At 45.9% G+C, this 15,893-nt stretch overlaps 1 protein-coding gene across 2 annotated transcripts in view; it reads right to left on the reverse strand.

The window, feature by feature from the left end:
• Nucleotides 1–351: 351 nt before the first annotated feature.
• ttn.1 (titin, tandem duplicate 1) overlaps nucleotides 352–15,893 on the reverse strand; it is a 166,286-nt gene continuing 150,744 nt past the window's right edge. For both annotated transcript variants that reach the window (XM_029702492.1, XM_029702491.1), the window contains 14 exons: nucleotides 15,354–15,656; nucleotides 14,336–14,638; nucleotides 13,648–14,232; nucleotides 13,250–13,552; nucleotides 12,844–13,143; nucleotides 12,128–12,703; nucleotides 11,715–12,020; nucleotides 11,021–11,611; nucleotides 5,901–10,873; nucleotides 5,634–5,790; nucleotides 1,758–2,254; nucleotides 1,404–1,557; nucleotides 783–1,106; nucleotides 352–638 (listed from right to left, as the gene is read on the reverse strand). In XM_029702492.1, the coding sequence (XP_029558352.1) occupies nucleotides 352–638; nucleotides 783–1,106; nucleotides 1,404–1,557; nucleotides 1,758–2,254; nucleotides 5,634–5,790; nucleotides 5,901–10,873; nucleotides 11,021–11,611; nucleotides 11,715–12,020; nucleotides 12,128–12,703; nucleotides 12,844–13,143; nucleotides 13,250–13,552; nucleotides 13,648–14,232; nucleotides 14,336–14,638; nucleotides 15,354–15,656 (9,659 nt within the window). The remainder of the gene's footprint in view (nucleotides 639–782; nucleotides 1,107–1,403; nucleotides 1,558–1,757; nucleotides 2,255–5,633; nucleotides 5,791–5,900; nucleotides 10,874–11,020; nucleotides 11,612–11,714; nucleotides 12,021–12,127; nucleotides 12,704–12,843; nucleotides 13,144–13,249; nucleotides 13,553–13,647; nucleotides 14,233–14,335; nucleotides 14,639–15,353; nucleotides 15,657–15,893) is intronic.

Below are 15,893 nucleotides of genomic sequence, written 5' to 3' on the forward strand. Positions count from 1 at the left end.
CTCCTGTTAAACATTTAGTTCCTTTTGTTTCAGTTAATATTGTCATAAATAACAATTCATACATTTTCCATAACCGTTAAATTCGGCTATATACATTATGTACATGTCACAGAAAAGTGGTTCAAAAATCCTAGTCATAATTATCCAATATGGCACATTTTATAACAACTTTAGACTTTAGTCTAGTTTGGCATAAATTTATGTCAAGTTTGGTATAAAAATAGTTCATATTTACAAGAACAGAAATCCAGGTCTTTATCAAGTAAAGATTATTTTTGCTAATTCAATAAATAAAAAGGTACTGGAGGAGGGAAAATGGGGGATAGAAATTATGTTTACGTGTTTTTTTTTTTACATGGATCGAGTATGAATGTTGACAGTTGCCATGGCAGATCCAAGCTTGTTGGACAGTTTGAGGGTGTACGCTCCGGCATCGTCTTCCTTCACACAGGGGATTACAAGGGTGGTGAGGTCCTCTGTGGTCTCGATGTGGAACCGGTCACTGTCTTCATCACACTGTTTCCCTGTGCGGGTCCACTCAATCTCAGGTGTTGGGTCTCCAGAGAAAGCACAGGACACGCTCAAAGGCCTTCCTAGCTCAATGCTGATATCCTCTGGGAGAAATTCGATTTTGGGAGCTACAGGGCAATGAGAAAAAAATAAATAGGAATTAATTAAGGTGTCAACTTCTTATTGAAAGCAGAGGAACAACATACGATAGTCACTCAGACTATACTACTAATACCACTACTAGATGTATAGGTAAAGGTAATTCATCTCACCTTTACCAACACCATGAGTAAGAGCAGTCATTGAGGATCCATGAGTTGACATTGAACTAGCATGACTTGACATCATTTCACTTGACATTTTCATCATACTGCTGGAGCTCATGGATACCATTGATTCAGATGTCATGGCGGACATGCTAGCAGCAGACATGCTTTCAAATTGTCTTTGGAAAGAGCCTTCATGTGCCATTGATGCTTTAGCCATTGATGCTCCAGCCATATGGACTGATGTGGCTGAGAAACTGTCACTGTGCAAGCTGGCAGCAGCAGCTCTTTGCTCCATTATAACCATTTTGGCAGGTTCTTCAACAAGAGCTGTGAGAATAACGCAAATGATGAGGTACATGGCTAAATGGTCATTTCTTGATGGAGATACTCAAATCCATCTGTGTATATTTCTATATGAATATAAACAAAATGGCATGTCCATTTTGTTAACATTCTATGGAAAATACTGGTAAGGAAAATTAAAGATTAGTCTTTAATTTAAGGTATTAGTAAAATTTTGAGACTCAAGTTTCATTTTTCAAAGAACTTGGGAAGCTTTGCATTATCACACTGTACTGTAAGCTGTTAATTAAACAATGGATTGATGAAGCAATGACAACTTACTGATGATGTTGAGAGATGATGTTGCAGAGCACTGTCCATATTTGTTTTTGGCTTTGATGGTGTATTTGCCACTGTCAGCAACTGTGGCCTCAATAATCTCCAGAGTGTATACATTTTTGGAACGGCTCAGTTTCGTGTTTGAGGTCATAGATATCTGTACCGAGAGAGACAAAATAATAACATATTCGTTTGTGTTTTGTATTAATCAAGTACCTATTCAAGTGATGTTTGTAACCTGACTTGCTTTGTCTGATTGCCCCTGATTGGATGAATACAGTTCTGTCATATTAAATGTAATTTAATTGAAGAAATCAAATCAAACATTATTTACAAAACTCTTTGTAGCCTACTCACCATTATGTTGTCCTTAAACCACTCGATTTCAGGGGCAGGCTCTCCTGCAATCTCACATGTGAACTTAACGTTCTGTCCTTCATTGACATTCTGAGAGCGTGGCTGCACAAGGAATGATGGTGCATCTGATCGTGCTTCAGTGACAGTAGTGTTGAACTGGCACTTGACAAGGCCATGTTCGGTTTTGGCTTCACATGTGATGACCCCCTGCTCATATTGGCTGACCTTTTTGATGGTCATAGTATGGTTGTTTCCAGACACACCATATCTGTAGTCCTCTGAGTTGGCCAGTTCCATTCCGTTCAGGATCCATCTGATATCTGAAGCTCTGGGGATGTTGGCTTTCAGGGTGAGAGACTGGCCTTCAGTCATGGCCATCTGAGTATGGGATGCCTTGATTTCTGTGTAAGACTCAACCTCCCCGTAGACAATTTCCTTTTTCAAAACTTGCTCTGAAATTTCTGTTTTTGTTGCAAGTGCTTTGGATTTGTTTGAGGCTAAGACAGAGAATGAGATAAATTGATTAGATATTAGGCCATATGCAGAATTATAAGGTTTATAGATACTGGACTTATCAAGAGATAAGTTGATTGAATAAATTGTCACGTCCTGACCAGTAAAGTGGTTATTTGTTATTGTAGTTTGGTCAGGACGTGGCAGGGGGTGTTTGTTTTATGTGGTTCGGTGTTTGTTGGGCTATGTACTTATATAAGAGTGGTGTTTGTTTTATGTGTTCCGTTTTTTTTGGTCTATGTTCTATGTAAGTGTATATCTATGTTAGTTCTAGTCTTTCTATTTCTATGTTTAGTTAATGGGGTTGACCTTCAATTGGAAGCAGCTGCTCCTCGTTGCTTCTGAATGAGGGTCCTATGTATAGGGGTGTTTTTGTAATGGGATTTGTGGGTAGTTGTCTCCTGTTTTGTGTCTGTGCACCTGACAGGACTGTTTAGTGTCGGTCGTTGTTTTGTATACGTGATTTGTTTGTTTTTCCTTCTTTTAAATAAATAAAGAAGATGAGTATACACGTTCCCGCTGCACCGTGGTCCAATCCTTACGACGCTCGTGACAGAACTACCCACCTCAAACGGACCAAGCAGCGGAGGAAGGAGCAGCAGAGGAACTATGGGGACTATGTGGAATCATGGACATGGGAGGAGATCCTGGACGGGGCAGGACCATGGCACCAGGCTGGGGAGTACAAACGCCCTAAGGAGGAGCTGGAGGCAGCCAAGGCGGAGCGGCGTCATTATGAGGCATTATACGCGCCGATGGGTAATTACGAGAGGCAACCCCCAAAAAAAATTTGGGGGGGCACACGGGGAGATTGGCTAGGGCAGGCAGTAGACCTGAGCCAACTCCCCGTGCTTATTATGGGGAGCGTGTGGAGACAAGAGCGCCGGTGTCTGCGGAAGTGCGCACGATCTCGCCCATGCACAGTCCGGTGCGAGTGATCCCAGCCCCTCGCAAGTGCCGTGCTAGAGTGGGCATCCAGCCTGGAAGGAGGATGCCTGCACAGCGCATCTGGCCACCAGTGCGCCTCCTAGGCCCAGGCTACCCTACGCCTGCTCTACGCACGGCAACCATCAGGCCTTTGCACAGCCCAGTTCGCCTTGTGCCAGCACTCCGCTTGTGCAGGGCTGCTATTACCATCCAGCCAGGACGGGTTGTGCAGGAGGTGCGCTCCAGACCTCCAGTGCTTACCCATGGCCCGGTGTATCCAGTTCCTGCTCCTCGTACTAGCCCTGAGGTGCGTGTCTCTAGTCTGGCGCCTCTAAAGCCAGCACCACGTGCCAGGCCTCCAGTGCGTCAGCCCAGTCTAGTACGTCCTGTTCCCGCTCCTAGCACTAGCCTTGGGGTGCGTGTCTGCAGTCTGGTACCTCCAGTACCAGCCCCACGCACCAGGCCTCCAGTGCATCAGCCCAGTCCAGCTCGTCCTGCTCCTGCTCCTCGCACTAGCCCTGTGGTGCGTGTCCCTAGTCTGGCGCTTCCTAAGCCAGCCCCACGCATCAGGCCTTCAGTGCACAGTCCCCGTCCAGAGTGTCCGGCGACAGTGCCTCGTCCAGAGTGTCCGGCGACAGTGCCTCGTCCAGAGTGTCCGGCGACAGTGCCTCGTCCAGAGTGTCCGGCGACAGTGCCTCGTCCAGAGACAGCCCACAGTCCGGAGCCAGCAGAGACGGCCCACAGTCCGGAGCCGAGAGAGACGGCCCACAGTCCGGAGCCGAGAGAGACGGCCCACAGTCCGGAGCCGAGAGAGACGGCCCACAGTCCGGAGCCGAGAGAGACGGCCCACAGTCCGGAGCCGAGAGAGACGGCCCACAGTCCGGAGCCGAGAGAGACGGCCCACAGTCCGGAGCCGAGAGAGACGGCCCACAGTCCGGAGCCGAGAGAGACGACCCACAGTCCGGAGCTCCCAGAGTCTCCCTTCAGCCCGAGGTCTCCAGCGACGTGCATCAGCCCGAGGTCTTCAGCGATGCGCCATAGCCCAGAGACTTCGGGAGGGGTAAAATTTAATAAGTATTTAGCGGGGGTGGACAGGTTAGGTTGGGGAGTAAGGCCGGAGCCTGATCAACCTCCATAGTAGGTGGGTTGGGGAGGGGGGGGGGGTGTAGCACAAGAACTGTCGGTGATGGTGGCCACCCTCCCCGTTAGTTTTGGGATTTTTTTGTTGTAGGTTATTGTTTTGCTAGTTGTTTGTTTTTTTTGGGGGGGGGGGGTTACTGTCACGGGGTTATTTGTTATTGTAGTTTGGTCAGGACGTGGCAGGGGGTGTTTGTTTTATGTGGTTCGGTGTTTGTTGGGCTATGTACTTATATAAGAGCGGTGTTTGTTTTATGTGTTCCGTTTTTTTTGGTCTATGTTCTATGTAAGTGTATATCTATGTTAGTTCTAGTCTTTCTATTTCTATGTTTAGTTAATGGGGTTGACCTTCAATTGGAAGCAGCTGCTCCTCGTTGCTTCTGAATGAGGGTCCTATGTATAGGGGTGTTTTTGTAATGGGATTTGTGGGTAGTTGTCTCCTGTTTTGTGTCTGTGCACCTGACAGGACTGTTTAGTGTCGGTCGTTGTTTTGTATACGTGATTTGTTTGTTTTTCCTTCTTTTAAATAAATAAAGAAGATGAGTATACACGTTCCCGCTGCACCGTGGTCCAATCCTTACGACACTCGTGACAGAACTACCCACCTCAAACGGACCAAGCAGCGGAGGAAGGAGCAGCAGAGGAACTATGGGGACTATGTGGAATCATGGACATGGGAGGAGATCCTGGACGGGGCAGGACCATGGCACCAGGCTGGGGAGTACAAATGCCCTAAGGAGGAGCTGGAGGCAGCCAAGGCAGAGCGGCGTCATTATGAGGCATTATACGGGCAAGTACGGGTGGCACCCCCAATAATATTTTGGGGGGGGCACACGGGGAGATTGGCTAGGGCAGGCAGTAGACCTGAGGCAACTCCCCGTGCTTATTATGGGGAGCGTGTGGAGACGAGAACGCCGGTGTATGCAGAATAAAGAAGATGAGTATACACGTTCCCGCTGCACCTTGGTCCAATCCTTACAACGCCCGTGACAATAAATAATATAAAGATAACATTATCACCAGAACCAGGCCTTAATTATGATAAATAATTCCTACATTGGCAGATAACTTAGCAGTTAGAGCATTGGGCCAGTAACTGAAAGGTTTCTGGTTGAAATACCGACGCCGACAAGGTAATAAATCCTTCAATGTGCCCTTGAGCCAGGCACTTAAACCTAATTTACTCCAGGAGCGCTGTACTACTATGACCGACCCTGTAAAACAACACATTTCACTGCACCTATCCGGTGCATGTGACAATAAAACATTTATTTATATATATGTATAGAGTATGCATACCTTGAATAGAGACAATGCAGCTTGTGGATGATGACCCAGCACTATTGGTGACTGTGCATTTGTAAACTCCACTGTCAGAGGCCTCAGATTCATAGATTTCAAGGTGTGCCGAATCATGCTCTTCATGAATTTCATATTTTCCACCGTGAATGAGAATCTGCAAATGAAAAAAGAAAGAAAGTAAAGAAACATATATTTCAACCTATATTTATTTCCTTTGAAATGTCTATTCAAGTGTGACTATTAAATCAAATGTGACTAAATTACCTTTCCATCCTTCATCCATGAGATCTCAGCTTTAGGATCTCTAGTCATTTTCACTGTCAGCTTGATGATGGAATCTGCAGATGCGGTCATGTCCTGAAGACCAGATGAGATGGAGGGCTTGGTTTTGAGGGTGACTTTCTCAGTGGGTGATTTAGGTGTAGGGCTGGTAGGGGACTTAACTCTCTTTGGAGAGCTGATTGATTCAGGAGACTTCATCCTTGGTGGAGACGTGACTGGACTAGGGGAATGCATTGGAGGCTCTTCGTATGAGTATGTCACTGTAGAAGAGGCCTCCTCTTTGGCTTCCGATCGGCGGATGGTTAGACTGAAGTGCGCCTCTTGGCTGCCCTCAGAGTTTTCCACCATGATTGAGTAGCTGCCTTCGTCTGACATCTCAACAGAGGTGATTTCAAAAGTAGACTTGTACTGTTCTGTAGTGACATGGTGGCGAACAGATGATCCGATAATTTGTCCCTCACGCATCCAGGTTACAGTTGCCACTGGTTCACCGTCAACATCACATGAAAATCTGGCAGTGTCTCCCTCATTTAAGGTGAGGGACTGTGGTTTTGTTAGGATAGATGCGGGTAGAGTAGTCTTCTTTCCTTTAAAGGTGCTGGACTCCTCCATGTGTGTTTCGTGTGTTTCAACTGTCTTCACTGTCTTGGAGGAGGATATTTGGTAAGCACCTATCTTGGTTGCCACAGGAAGAGCTGGGGGTTCCTCATCTTCCCGAGGTGCCATATAGCTAGAATACTCTCCCATGCCTGCGACATCCAGAGTGGCATAGTCTGAGCATTCTCCCACTGCATTAGTACAGACAACACGGTAAGTGCCACTGTCCTCTGTGGTGCAGTCAAGAATTTGAAGATACAGAACTCCGCTCAGGTTGGACATACGGTACCTCCTGCTCTCGGTTATCAGTTGTCCGTTATGGTACCACTTCACCTCAGCGGTTGGCTTTGATTGGACGTTCAGTGTAAATTTGGTGTGCTGACCGTATGGCACACGGTGGGAACGCATCCTCACAGTAATTCGTGGGGTATGGTCGAGGCTGAAGGGCTGCATACTTACAACCTCCTTCCTTTCTACTGATGTCCTCTCGGATCTTAGAACGGCTTTTCTTGACTCATATCTTGCCAGGTGGTCAACTTTTGCCAACTGTACAGTCTCCACCTTGGATCTGGAGGCTGATCTGACAGTAGCAAGAGGACTAGGGGAACGTGGACGGGTTCTTTCGGGGGTGGGTGACCTTCTCCCCTCAGTTTTAGTTGCTATATATGTTGACACATGGGAAGTTGTAGTTCTGTCTTTCTTCAGGGTTCTAGTTTTTTCTTCAAACTCCATGTGTTTCAGTTCACTCTTGTAACTGGTTATTCTTTGAGTCGTTTTCACATTTCTCAGCATCTCTCGATCCTCCCTCTCCTCAAACACTCTCTGGTTTTGTCTTGGCGGTCGGAATGTTGCCTTGTCATGGCGCAGGCGAAGGTCAACATAGCTTGAACCAGCCTCATACTTAGAAGGAATACGATAGTTTTCATATAATGGAACCTCTTCACCCTCTTCCACACCTTCATAGACTGTGCGTCTTGGTGATGTGTGGCGCAGTGCACCTAATTCAAAGCGCACAGGGCTAAGGCTTGGTGGGGACGCAGAGTAGCCAAGTTCTAGTTCTTCCTCAAGTTGAAGTCTCTCCTCCTCAGTTCTCTTCATTGCCAGATATTCATTAATTGGCAGGAGAAGCTCCTCGTCTGAGAGATCACCAAGAGACCTTCTTCTGATTCTGTGATATGCTTCTATTTCAGGAGATGGAGTGCGCTGCCTTGAAGGTCTGACAGTCTCCAAATCATCCTGTGAAACTTGTGGAAGACGCCACTTTGGCTTGTAAGATTCCTTGATTCTTGGCAGAGGGACTTCGTAGAACTGATCCCACCTGGAGAGACGGATGCGTTTCAGTCTCTTCTGTGAAATCTTGTCCATTGGTTCAGGGAACTCATATTGATCACGGAGTTTCTTGTACCATTTCATGTCAGAGCAAGGTTTGTAGTGTTTGATTTCCATATCTTCCAAAAGAGCAGTTGGGCCACGTTCACGAGGTTGGGGAACATCATAAGGCATACGCAGTCTCTTCTCCTCTGCTCTCTTTTTCCTTTCTTCTGCCCGTTTCTTATCTTCGGCTTCAGTCTTGTCCTTTTTGGTTGCCTCTACTGGTTGGCACAACAATGTCGCTTCTCTCAAAGCTTGTTGTGCCAAAGCAGGAAGTGGCATGACATCAGTTCCAGACATGATTTGAGATAATCTGACCTTCTTCTCAATTTGTTCTTTCTCTGCTTGTTTCTTTTTGTCTCTTTCACTCTCGTAAACCTTCTTCACATGGGTGACGCGGTCCACCTTGAGAATGGCTTGACAACTGGCAGATCCAGCTGAGTTGGTTGCAGTAACTCTGTAACAGCCCGAATCGTTAAGTAGAGTATCTTTCACATGCAGGACAAAGTAATCCAGACCCTCATGGACCACTTCAATTTGTGGACCAAATGCCAATGGCATGCCATCCTTCTCCCACTTCAGAGTTGGAAGTCCTGACACTCTGATTTCAAAGCGTGCATTCTGGCCTTCCCTACACTCCACGTTTGCCAGGAGACGTTTGAACATGGGCCTCAAGGTATTATCTGCTGGTGCTGGGCGAGGTGTCACAGCCAGTTTTGCCTTACAGCTGTCATCACCAAATCTATTACGGGCCACAACTGAGTACTCCGCATCGTCATCAGCATCAACACAGTGAATCACCAATTGATAAAGACCCTTGTCGGTTATGAACGTGTACTTTTTCTCATCATCACCAGGAACAATCTTCTGGCCAGATTTGTACCATGTAACACGAGGCTCTGGGTGCACAGTGATAGTCACACCGAAGCGAACATCTTCTCCGATGTAAGCTGCATGGTTGAACAAGGGCAGGGTGAACTCTGGTGGTTTCTGGAGCAGTCTTGCTGTGTCCACTCTACGTTTCACTTTCCTCACCACACGGGCTGTGAAGTACTCGCGGTATGATCTGACTCCGTTTACAAAGAGCTCTCCGTAGGCACTGTCCTCACCATAATCGTTGATGATCTTGCATCTATAGGTGCCGTCATCTGCTTTAGTGACTCCCTTGATACATATAACAGCTAGACCATCCTCATAGTCGATTTCATACTTGTCACTTGCCTCTAGTTGACGCACACCGCAGTACCATGTTACCTCTGTGGCGCTGTCATAGTTTTCAATGTTGCAAGCAAATTTGACATCTGCTCCCACATCCACCACTGTATGAATGATTTGACCACCGACTGGGCCATGTTCAAATGGTGCGATCTTTACTTTGGCAACTGTGACACCTCTCTGGGCTCTGATTGCACCGCCGCTAGCAACTCTTGCTCCTGCAACGACAGTGGCCCATTCTTTCTTTGCCATGGCCTGGTAGTATCTCTTATGCCTTGTGGTCATTATTGCTGTGGCACTGAGTTCTTCTGCTTGCATCTTCAGCCAAGGATGTTCTAAAGCTTGGGCAGCAGTCATACGGTGCTTGCGCTCCTTGGTGAGAAGGCGGTTGATAAAGTCTAATGCTTCAACAGTAGGTACTTTGAAGGTTTCGTCGTCGTAACTGTACTCAGCATTTGAGATGTTGTCAATCATCTGCTGATGAGTCTCAGCAGTAAATGGATTGAGTCCACTGAGAAGGACATAGACTAGAACACCAACTGGCCACATGTCAGTAACACTGCTGACCATGTCATTCTGGTGGATCTCAGGAGCAGCGTACTCAGCTGTAGTATACTGAACCTTGATCTGGTCGCCAGGAGTCAGGTGTCTTGCCTGTCCTAGCTCAATGATCTTGACTTTACTGCCCTTTCTTGTGGTGTACACAATGTTCTCAGGCCTGATGTCAAAGTGGCCATAATTCTTGTCGTGTAAGAACTCAAGAGCTTCACATACTTGTTTGATGTAGTTGGCGATTTCACACTCATTCAGCTCAAAGTCGGCTGTGCTGAGGCGTTCAAAGATGTCTTGACCTGAGACGAAGTCATAGATAATAACTAATTCCTCAGTGCTGTCGAAGGACTCATGAAGACACAAGAAGTTGTTGTGTCTGGCCAGGTTCAGTGTAGCAATTTCTTTCTTGATGAATGCTTGATCTGCACCCCTCACCTTGACGAATTTGGCCATGTATGTCCTCTTAGAGCTGGTCTCAACACAACGGTGAACAATACCAAACTGGCCACGTCCCAGCTCCTCAGCAATCATGTACTTGGTATGCACATTCTCGGCACATGAATGTGGAGCCTTTTGCTTGGGCACATCTCTGTCACTAACCTCGCTGTCATAGCCAAGGACTCTTGATTTGTCCTCCTTTGTTGTAACGGGACCACTTGGTTCACATGGTTGACTTTGACCGAATTTGTTCTCGGCTATGACTCTGAACTGGTAGCTGGTTCCTCCGAACAGGTTGATGATGGTGTAGCGAGTATCACGAGACTGGGCAACACGTTCCCATCTGTCAGATGTTGTGGGACACTTCTCCACAACATAGCTGGCTACTCTGCTTCCACCATCATTAGCAGGTACTTGCCAACTCAGAGTGACTGAGTCTCTAGAAACATCACTTGCCTTGATACCACGTGGTGGGTCGGGCACGTCGGCAACATCCAGTTCAACTGTCTGCTGGTCAATGCCAAATCTGTTCTTGGCACAAACGATGTAGAAACCAGCATCCTTCCTATCAACTCCGTTGGGGAACACGAGCGATGTGAATGACCTTGTGACGATGACTTGGTAGTACCCGTTGTTATCAATGAGGTCTTGTCCCTTCTGCCAGGTGATGACAGGATCGGGTTTGCCACTGAATGGAATCTTGATATTCACAATCTCTCCACGGAGGGCAGGGATAGCCTCTTTGTCCTTCAGATTCTTGGGCAGGTTAATCTTGGCAGGGACTAGATAGAAAATTGATTTTTTTTTACATCATTAGTATAAAAAAATAACTTATGAATGTACTAATAATGTTCTTGATATGTGGAACAAATACATGGAATTGTATTCATACTATGTAAGTATTATTGCATACACATTTGTGATCTTACCTTCAACATCCAGAGAGACAGTGGTGCAGATGGATCCTCCCTGGTTGGTTGCTCTGATCTGGTAGACAGTAGAGTCTTCCTCATCAGCAGCGGAGATAACCAGTTGGTGATAGCCTCCCTTGAACTCTTGAATCTTCAGTTTCTTTCCGTCAGATTGGATCTCCTTGCCACGTCTGAACCATTTAATTACAGGCTTGGGTTGTCCTGTGATCTTGCAAACGAAGGTGGCGTTGCTCTTATATTTGACACTCATATTCCTCAGTTCTTCTTTGAAGGCGGGAGCACGGACATCAACAGGCGTCTTTGGAACGACTGATTCAGATTCCACACTCCAATCACTCACTCCTCCAAGGTTTTCACAGTTCACTCTGAAGATATATTCACATCCTTCAGTGAGGCGTTTGACAGAAAAAACTGTGGATTTGATTTCATCAGTAGTGACAGGTGTCCATTCGCCCTTCTTCTCCTTCTTCTCAAGACAGTAGCTCTTGATCTTGGAGCCACCATCAACGAGTGGAGGCTTCCAGGACAACACACAGGAAACGTTGGTCACACCAGAAACCACTGGCATCAGTGGTGGTGAAGGTTTATCTGTAAATATAACAGAATAACGTTAGTAAGGATCCAAAGCTTTGAACATCTCATATTTGTACAAATATATGATCATGTAACTATATTGTGAGATACAACTTACCCATTGAACTCTTGATAAGGATGGGAGTAGGGATCTCCAGTGGCTCACTGTTGCCATAACGATTTTGAGCATACACACGGAAGAAGTACCCAGCGTTTACTACGAGGTTGGCAATGCGGCAGTTTGTGCCTGTGATGGATGAGGACACGAGTGTCCAGTCATCCACCTCCTTGTCTTCACGCTTCTCCACGATATAGTTTGTGATCATTGATCCACCATCATCCTTTGGTGGTTTCCAGCTAATAATTACAGAGTTCTTCAACAGGGCATCAAGTACAATGGGACCTTCAGGCATTGCAGGTTTATCTGAAAACAAGAAGTGAATTAGTCACAATTAGTTTGTAGTCACATTGTAAAACACATTGTAGATCGTAAACAATTGGTATATTTGTGCTAATTCAATGTAAAAGCACCTTGGATTTCAACGTTGATGAGAGTATCAGCTCTGCCAAAGTGATTGTGCAGTCTGACTCTGTATTTTCCTCCATGTACCCTGCGTTGCACATTCTTGATCACCAGGTGAGTGTAATGCTCTGTGTTTTCAATGCTGATATTCTCAGAAGCCACCACAGTTGTAGCTCCATAAAGCCACATGATCTTAGGCTCAGGGCGTCCAATGTAGGCAACATGTAGACGCAGAGTAGTGCCGCTTTCGGCATAGTAGGTATTCTTCAATGGGAAGTCAGGATTGAACTGTGGAGCAGCTTCCAAAACGAGAATGCCACTGGTCTCTGCTTCACCTGCATCATTGATAGCCTTGCATGTGTATTCTCCTTCATCCTCTTGTTGGTCTGTCATAATGGTCAGTGAATGGTTACGGCCATCAGAGCTCATCTCATATTTTCGAGACTCGATTATCTCCTTGCCAGATTTATACCATTTGATATCGGGAAGAGGTCTACCAATAATCTGGCATTTCATAATTCCTGGTTGGTATAATTTAGTCGTAACTTCATCCATTTCTTTCCTCAGGCTTGGTTGAGTTCCAGCTGTTGGAAAAACAACAGTTAAATCATTATTTGAATTGTATCACCTTACTTTCGCAAGGTATTATAAACAAGTAATAATTAAAGGCAATGTAGTGTTCATCCATACAATTGTGAAATAATGAATTGCTTCAGTCACTTACCGCTCAGTTTGGTCTTGATGCATGTGGCTGTTCTGCGTGGTCTGCTGATTCCGGTCTCATTCTCAGCCATCACTCTGAACTCATACTCAGTCGCTTCGGCCAGACCAGTTATGGTGAACTTTTTCTCCTTGGTGCGTGTCTTGTTGCATTTCTTCCAGGTAGCCTCTGCAGACTTCCTGTATTCAACCCAGTAACCAAGGACCTCCTTTCCACCATCGCATTCTGGCGCCGCCCACTTGATGGCGACTGCGTCCTTTGTGACAGTTACTGTGTCAATCTCGCCTGGTTGGCTTGGTTTGTCTGGGAGACAGAGCAGGGCAAATGTAAAAACGTAGTAGTTCAATGTATATCCATGTCATCAATCATGACGTAACATTAGACATGGTTATCTAAATTCCTAACTCACCGAATGGATCTTTGCATGTGACTGGTTCGGATGCAGGTCCTGGTTCGCTGTCTCCAATATCATTTTGAGCAATAACACGGAACTGGTATTCAGCATCAGCAGTGAGTCCAGGGATGGTAAACTGGGTTGACACGATCTTCTTCTCATGACGAACCCATGTCTCAGAGGATACTGCTTTGTACTCAACATAGTATCCGGTAATGGCAGAGCCACCATCATCCTTAGGTCTTGACCAAGACAGAGAGGCAGAGCTCTTAGTGACATCCATAACCTCTGGTGGGATGCTTGATGTCTCTGGGGGACCTGAGAGAAAAAGCATGTTTTAGACTAGTATATATATACTTTGCAGACTCATGTAATGACTAAGTTCAAAGAGGAATCAATAACGTAATACTTACAGAGAGGAGTCTTTGGTATGAGGGGTTCTGTTGACTTCAGCGATCCACTGATACCGAATGTGTTTTCAGCTGTCACCTTGAAGTGATACTCTTTTCCCTCCTCGAGTCCCTTCACAACGAAAGATGTGTCCACCACCCTGGTTTCTACAGTGTACCAGGCTGTCTTGGGAACCTGCTGTCTCTCAACAATGTATCCAAGGATTTCAGAGCCACCATCATCTGAAGGAGCCTTCCATGTCAACTTAGCAGATTGTGCCTGGACATCTTCAAATCCAAGTGGTCCCTCTGGAGCAGTTGGACGGCCAATAACCTTCACCTTGATGTGAACGCTCTTCTTGCCACACTTGTTCTCAAGCAGTAGGTCATAAGTGCCAGAGTCGTCTCTTTCTGCACCCTTGATTACCAGCTCAGTGCAGTCGTCATTGGAAGCGATCATTGCTCTCTCAGGCACGTCAGCGCCTTCCTTTGTCCACTTGCATGTAGGAACTGGTTTACCCTTGATGGGCACTGAGAGTTTGACAACACTGCCATATCTGACGACAAAGACATCCTTGTACTTGGCTTCCAGCTCATGATCAGGTTTTTCTGAAATTGAGAATGGTGAAATGGTTAGAAATGCAATCAATTCTTTGTCATGGAACCAGAAAGTAAGCTGTGGAAATGGCAGTGTTTTTGCAGACAACTTTACCAAGCATTTCCGTCACAGTGACTGTTCCAGGGACCTCAGCGGGTTCTCCGGGTCCACCGGCGTTGCAAGCCATCACACGGAACTTGAACTCCTCTCCTTGGGGCATTTTGGTGAGTGTGTATTCACAGATCAGAGAAGGTGTTGTGTTACATTTGATCCAGGCGACTGAGCCTGCTTTCTGCATCTCAATCAGATAACCTGAGACCTTACATCCACCTTCCTCATCAGGAGGACTCCAGGCCAGGGACACTGATGATTTTGTGGTGTCTGTGACTCTTGGGTTCTGGGGTGAGCCAGGTGGATCTGTGAGGGTGAACCAATAAATGAATATCCTTGTTTCTATCCATCTCAATCTCCAATTATGTAAAATATACCGAGTATACCAAACATTAGGAACACCTTCCTAATATTGAGTTGCAACCCCCCTTTTTCCCTCAGAACCCATATACCTATGACAGTTCATCAGGGCATGTACTCTAAAATGCTCCAGAGGGATGCTGACCAATGTTGTCTCCAATGCTGCCCACAATTGTGTCAAGTTGGCTGGATGTCCTGTTGGTGGTGGACCATTCTTGATACACACAGAAAACTGTTGAGTGTGAAAAACCCAGCAGCGTTGCAGTTCTTGACACAAACCAGTATCCCTGGCACCTACTACCATACCCCGTTCAAAGGCACTTAAATATTTTGTCTTGCCCTTTCACCCTCTAAATGGCACACATACACAATCCATGTCTCAATTGTCTCAAGGTTTAAAAATCCTTATTTAACCTGTCTCCTCCCCTTCATCTACACTGATTGAAGTGGATTTAACAAGTGACATCAATAAGGGGTCATAGCTTTCACCTGTATTCACCTGATCAGTCTATGTCATGGAAAGAGCAGGTGTTCTTAATGTTTTGTATACTCAGTGTATTTAATGTCTTTATCTAATATTTATCCTAAGTATATGTAATTAAATTCAATAAATGATACGAACAGTGATTTAATGGAATTAAATCCAATAAAGAGTACTTACCAACGGGATCAGTTGCCACTGCTGTTAAGGAGACAACACTTGGTTTGCCAACACCTCTGGCGTTGATTGCCGTTACTCTATGTTCATACTCAAGGCCTTCTATCAGACCTGTTGATCTGTATCTGGTCATGGTGACTGGGTTCTTGTTAGAACGCACCCATCTGTCAGATCTGACCTCCTTGCGCTCAATGATGTATCCAGACACCTCGGATCCACCATCATCCTCTGGTTCCAGCCATGCAATGGTCATGCCATCACGAGACATGTCAAATACTGCCGGTCTGCCTGGAGGTCCAGGTATGTCTGTAAAAAAAAAAGAAAAAAAGATACATAGGGGGCTCTATTTTCGGCTGGCGGTAAGGCGGCAATATTGTCAAACGTACGTTAGTTTGCAATTTCGCCATGTAAAAAATGGCACACTGGCATTTTCCAGCCATAACCCCAATTTCGGCAATTTACCTGTCTTATATCAGCTCGCTTGCGCTCAGATGAACAGGGTGGAAATATTAGAGGTGTGTACTTTAAAAACATGATCCAAAG

Source organism: Salmo trutta, chromosome 20 (assembly GCF_901001165.1).
Source record: "Salmo trutta chromosome 20, fSalTru1.1, whole genome shotgun sequence".
Classification (NCBI taxonomy): domain Eukaryota; kingdom Metazoa; phylum Chordata; class Actinopteri; order Salmoniformes; family Salmonidae; genus Salmo; species Salmo trutta.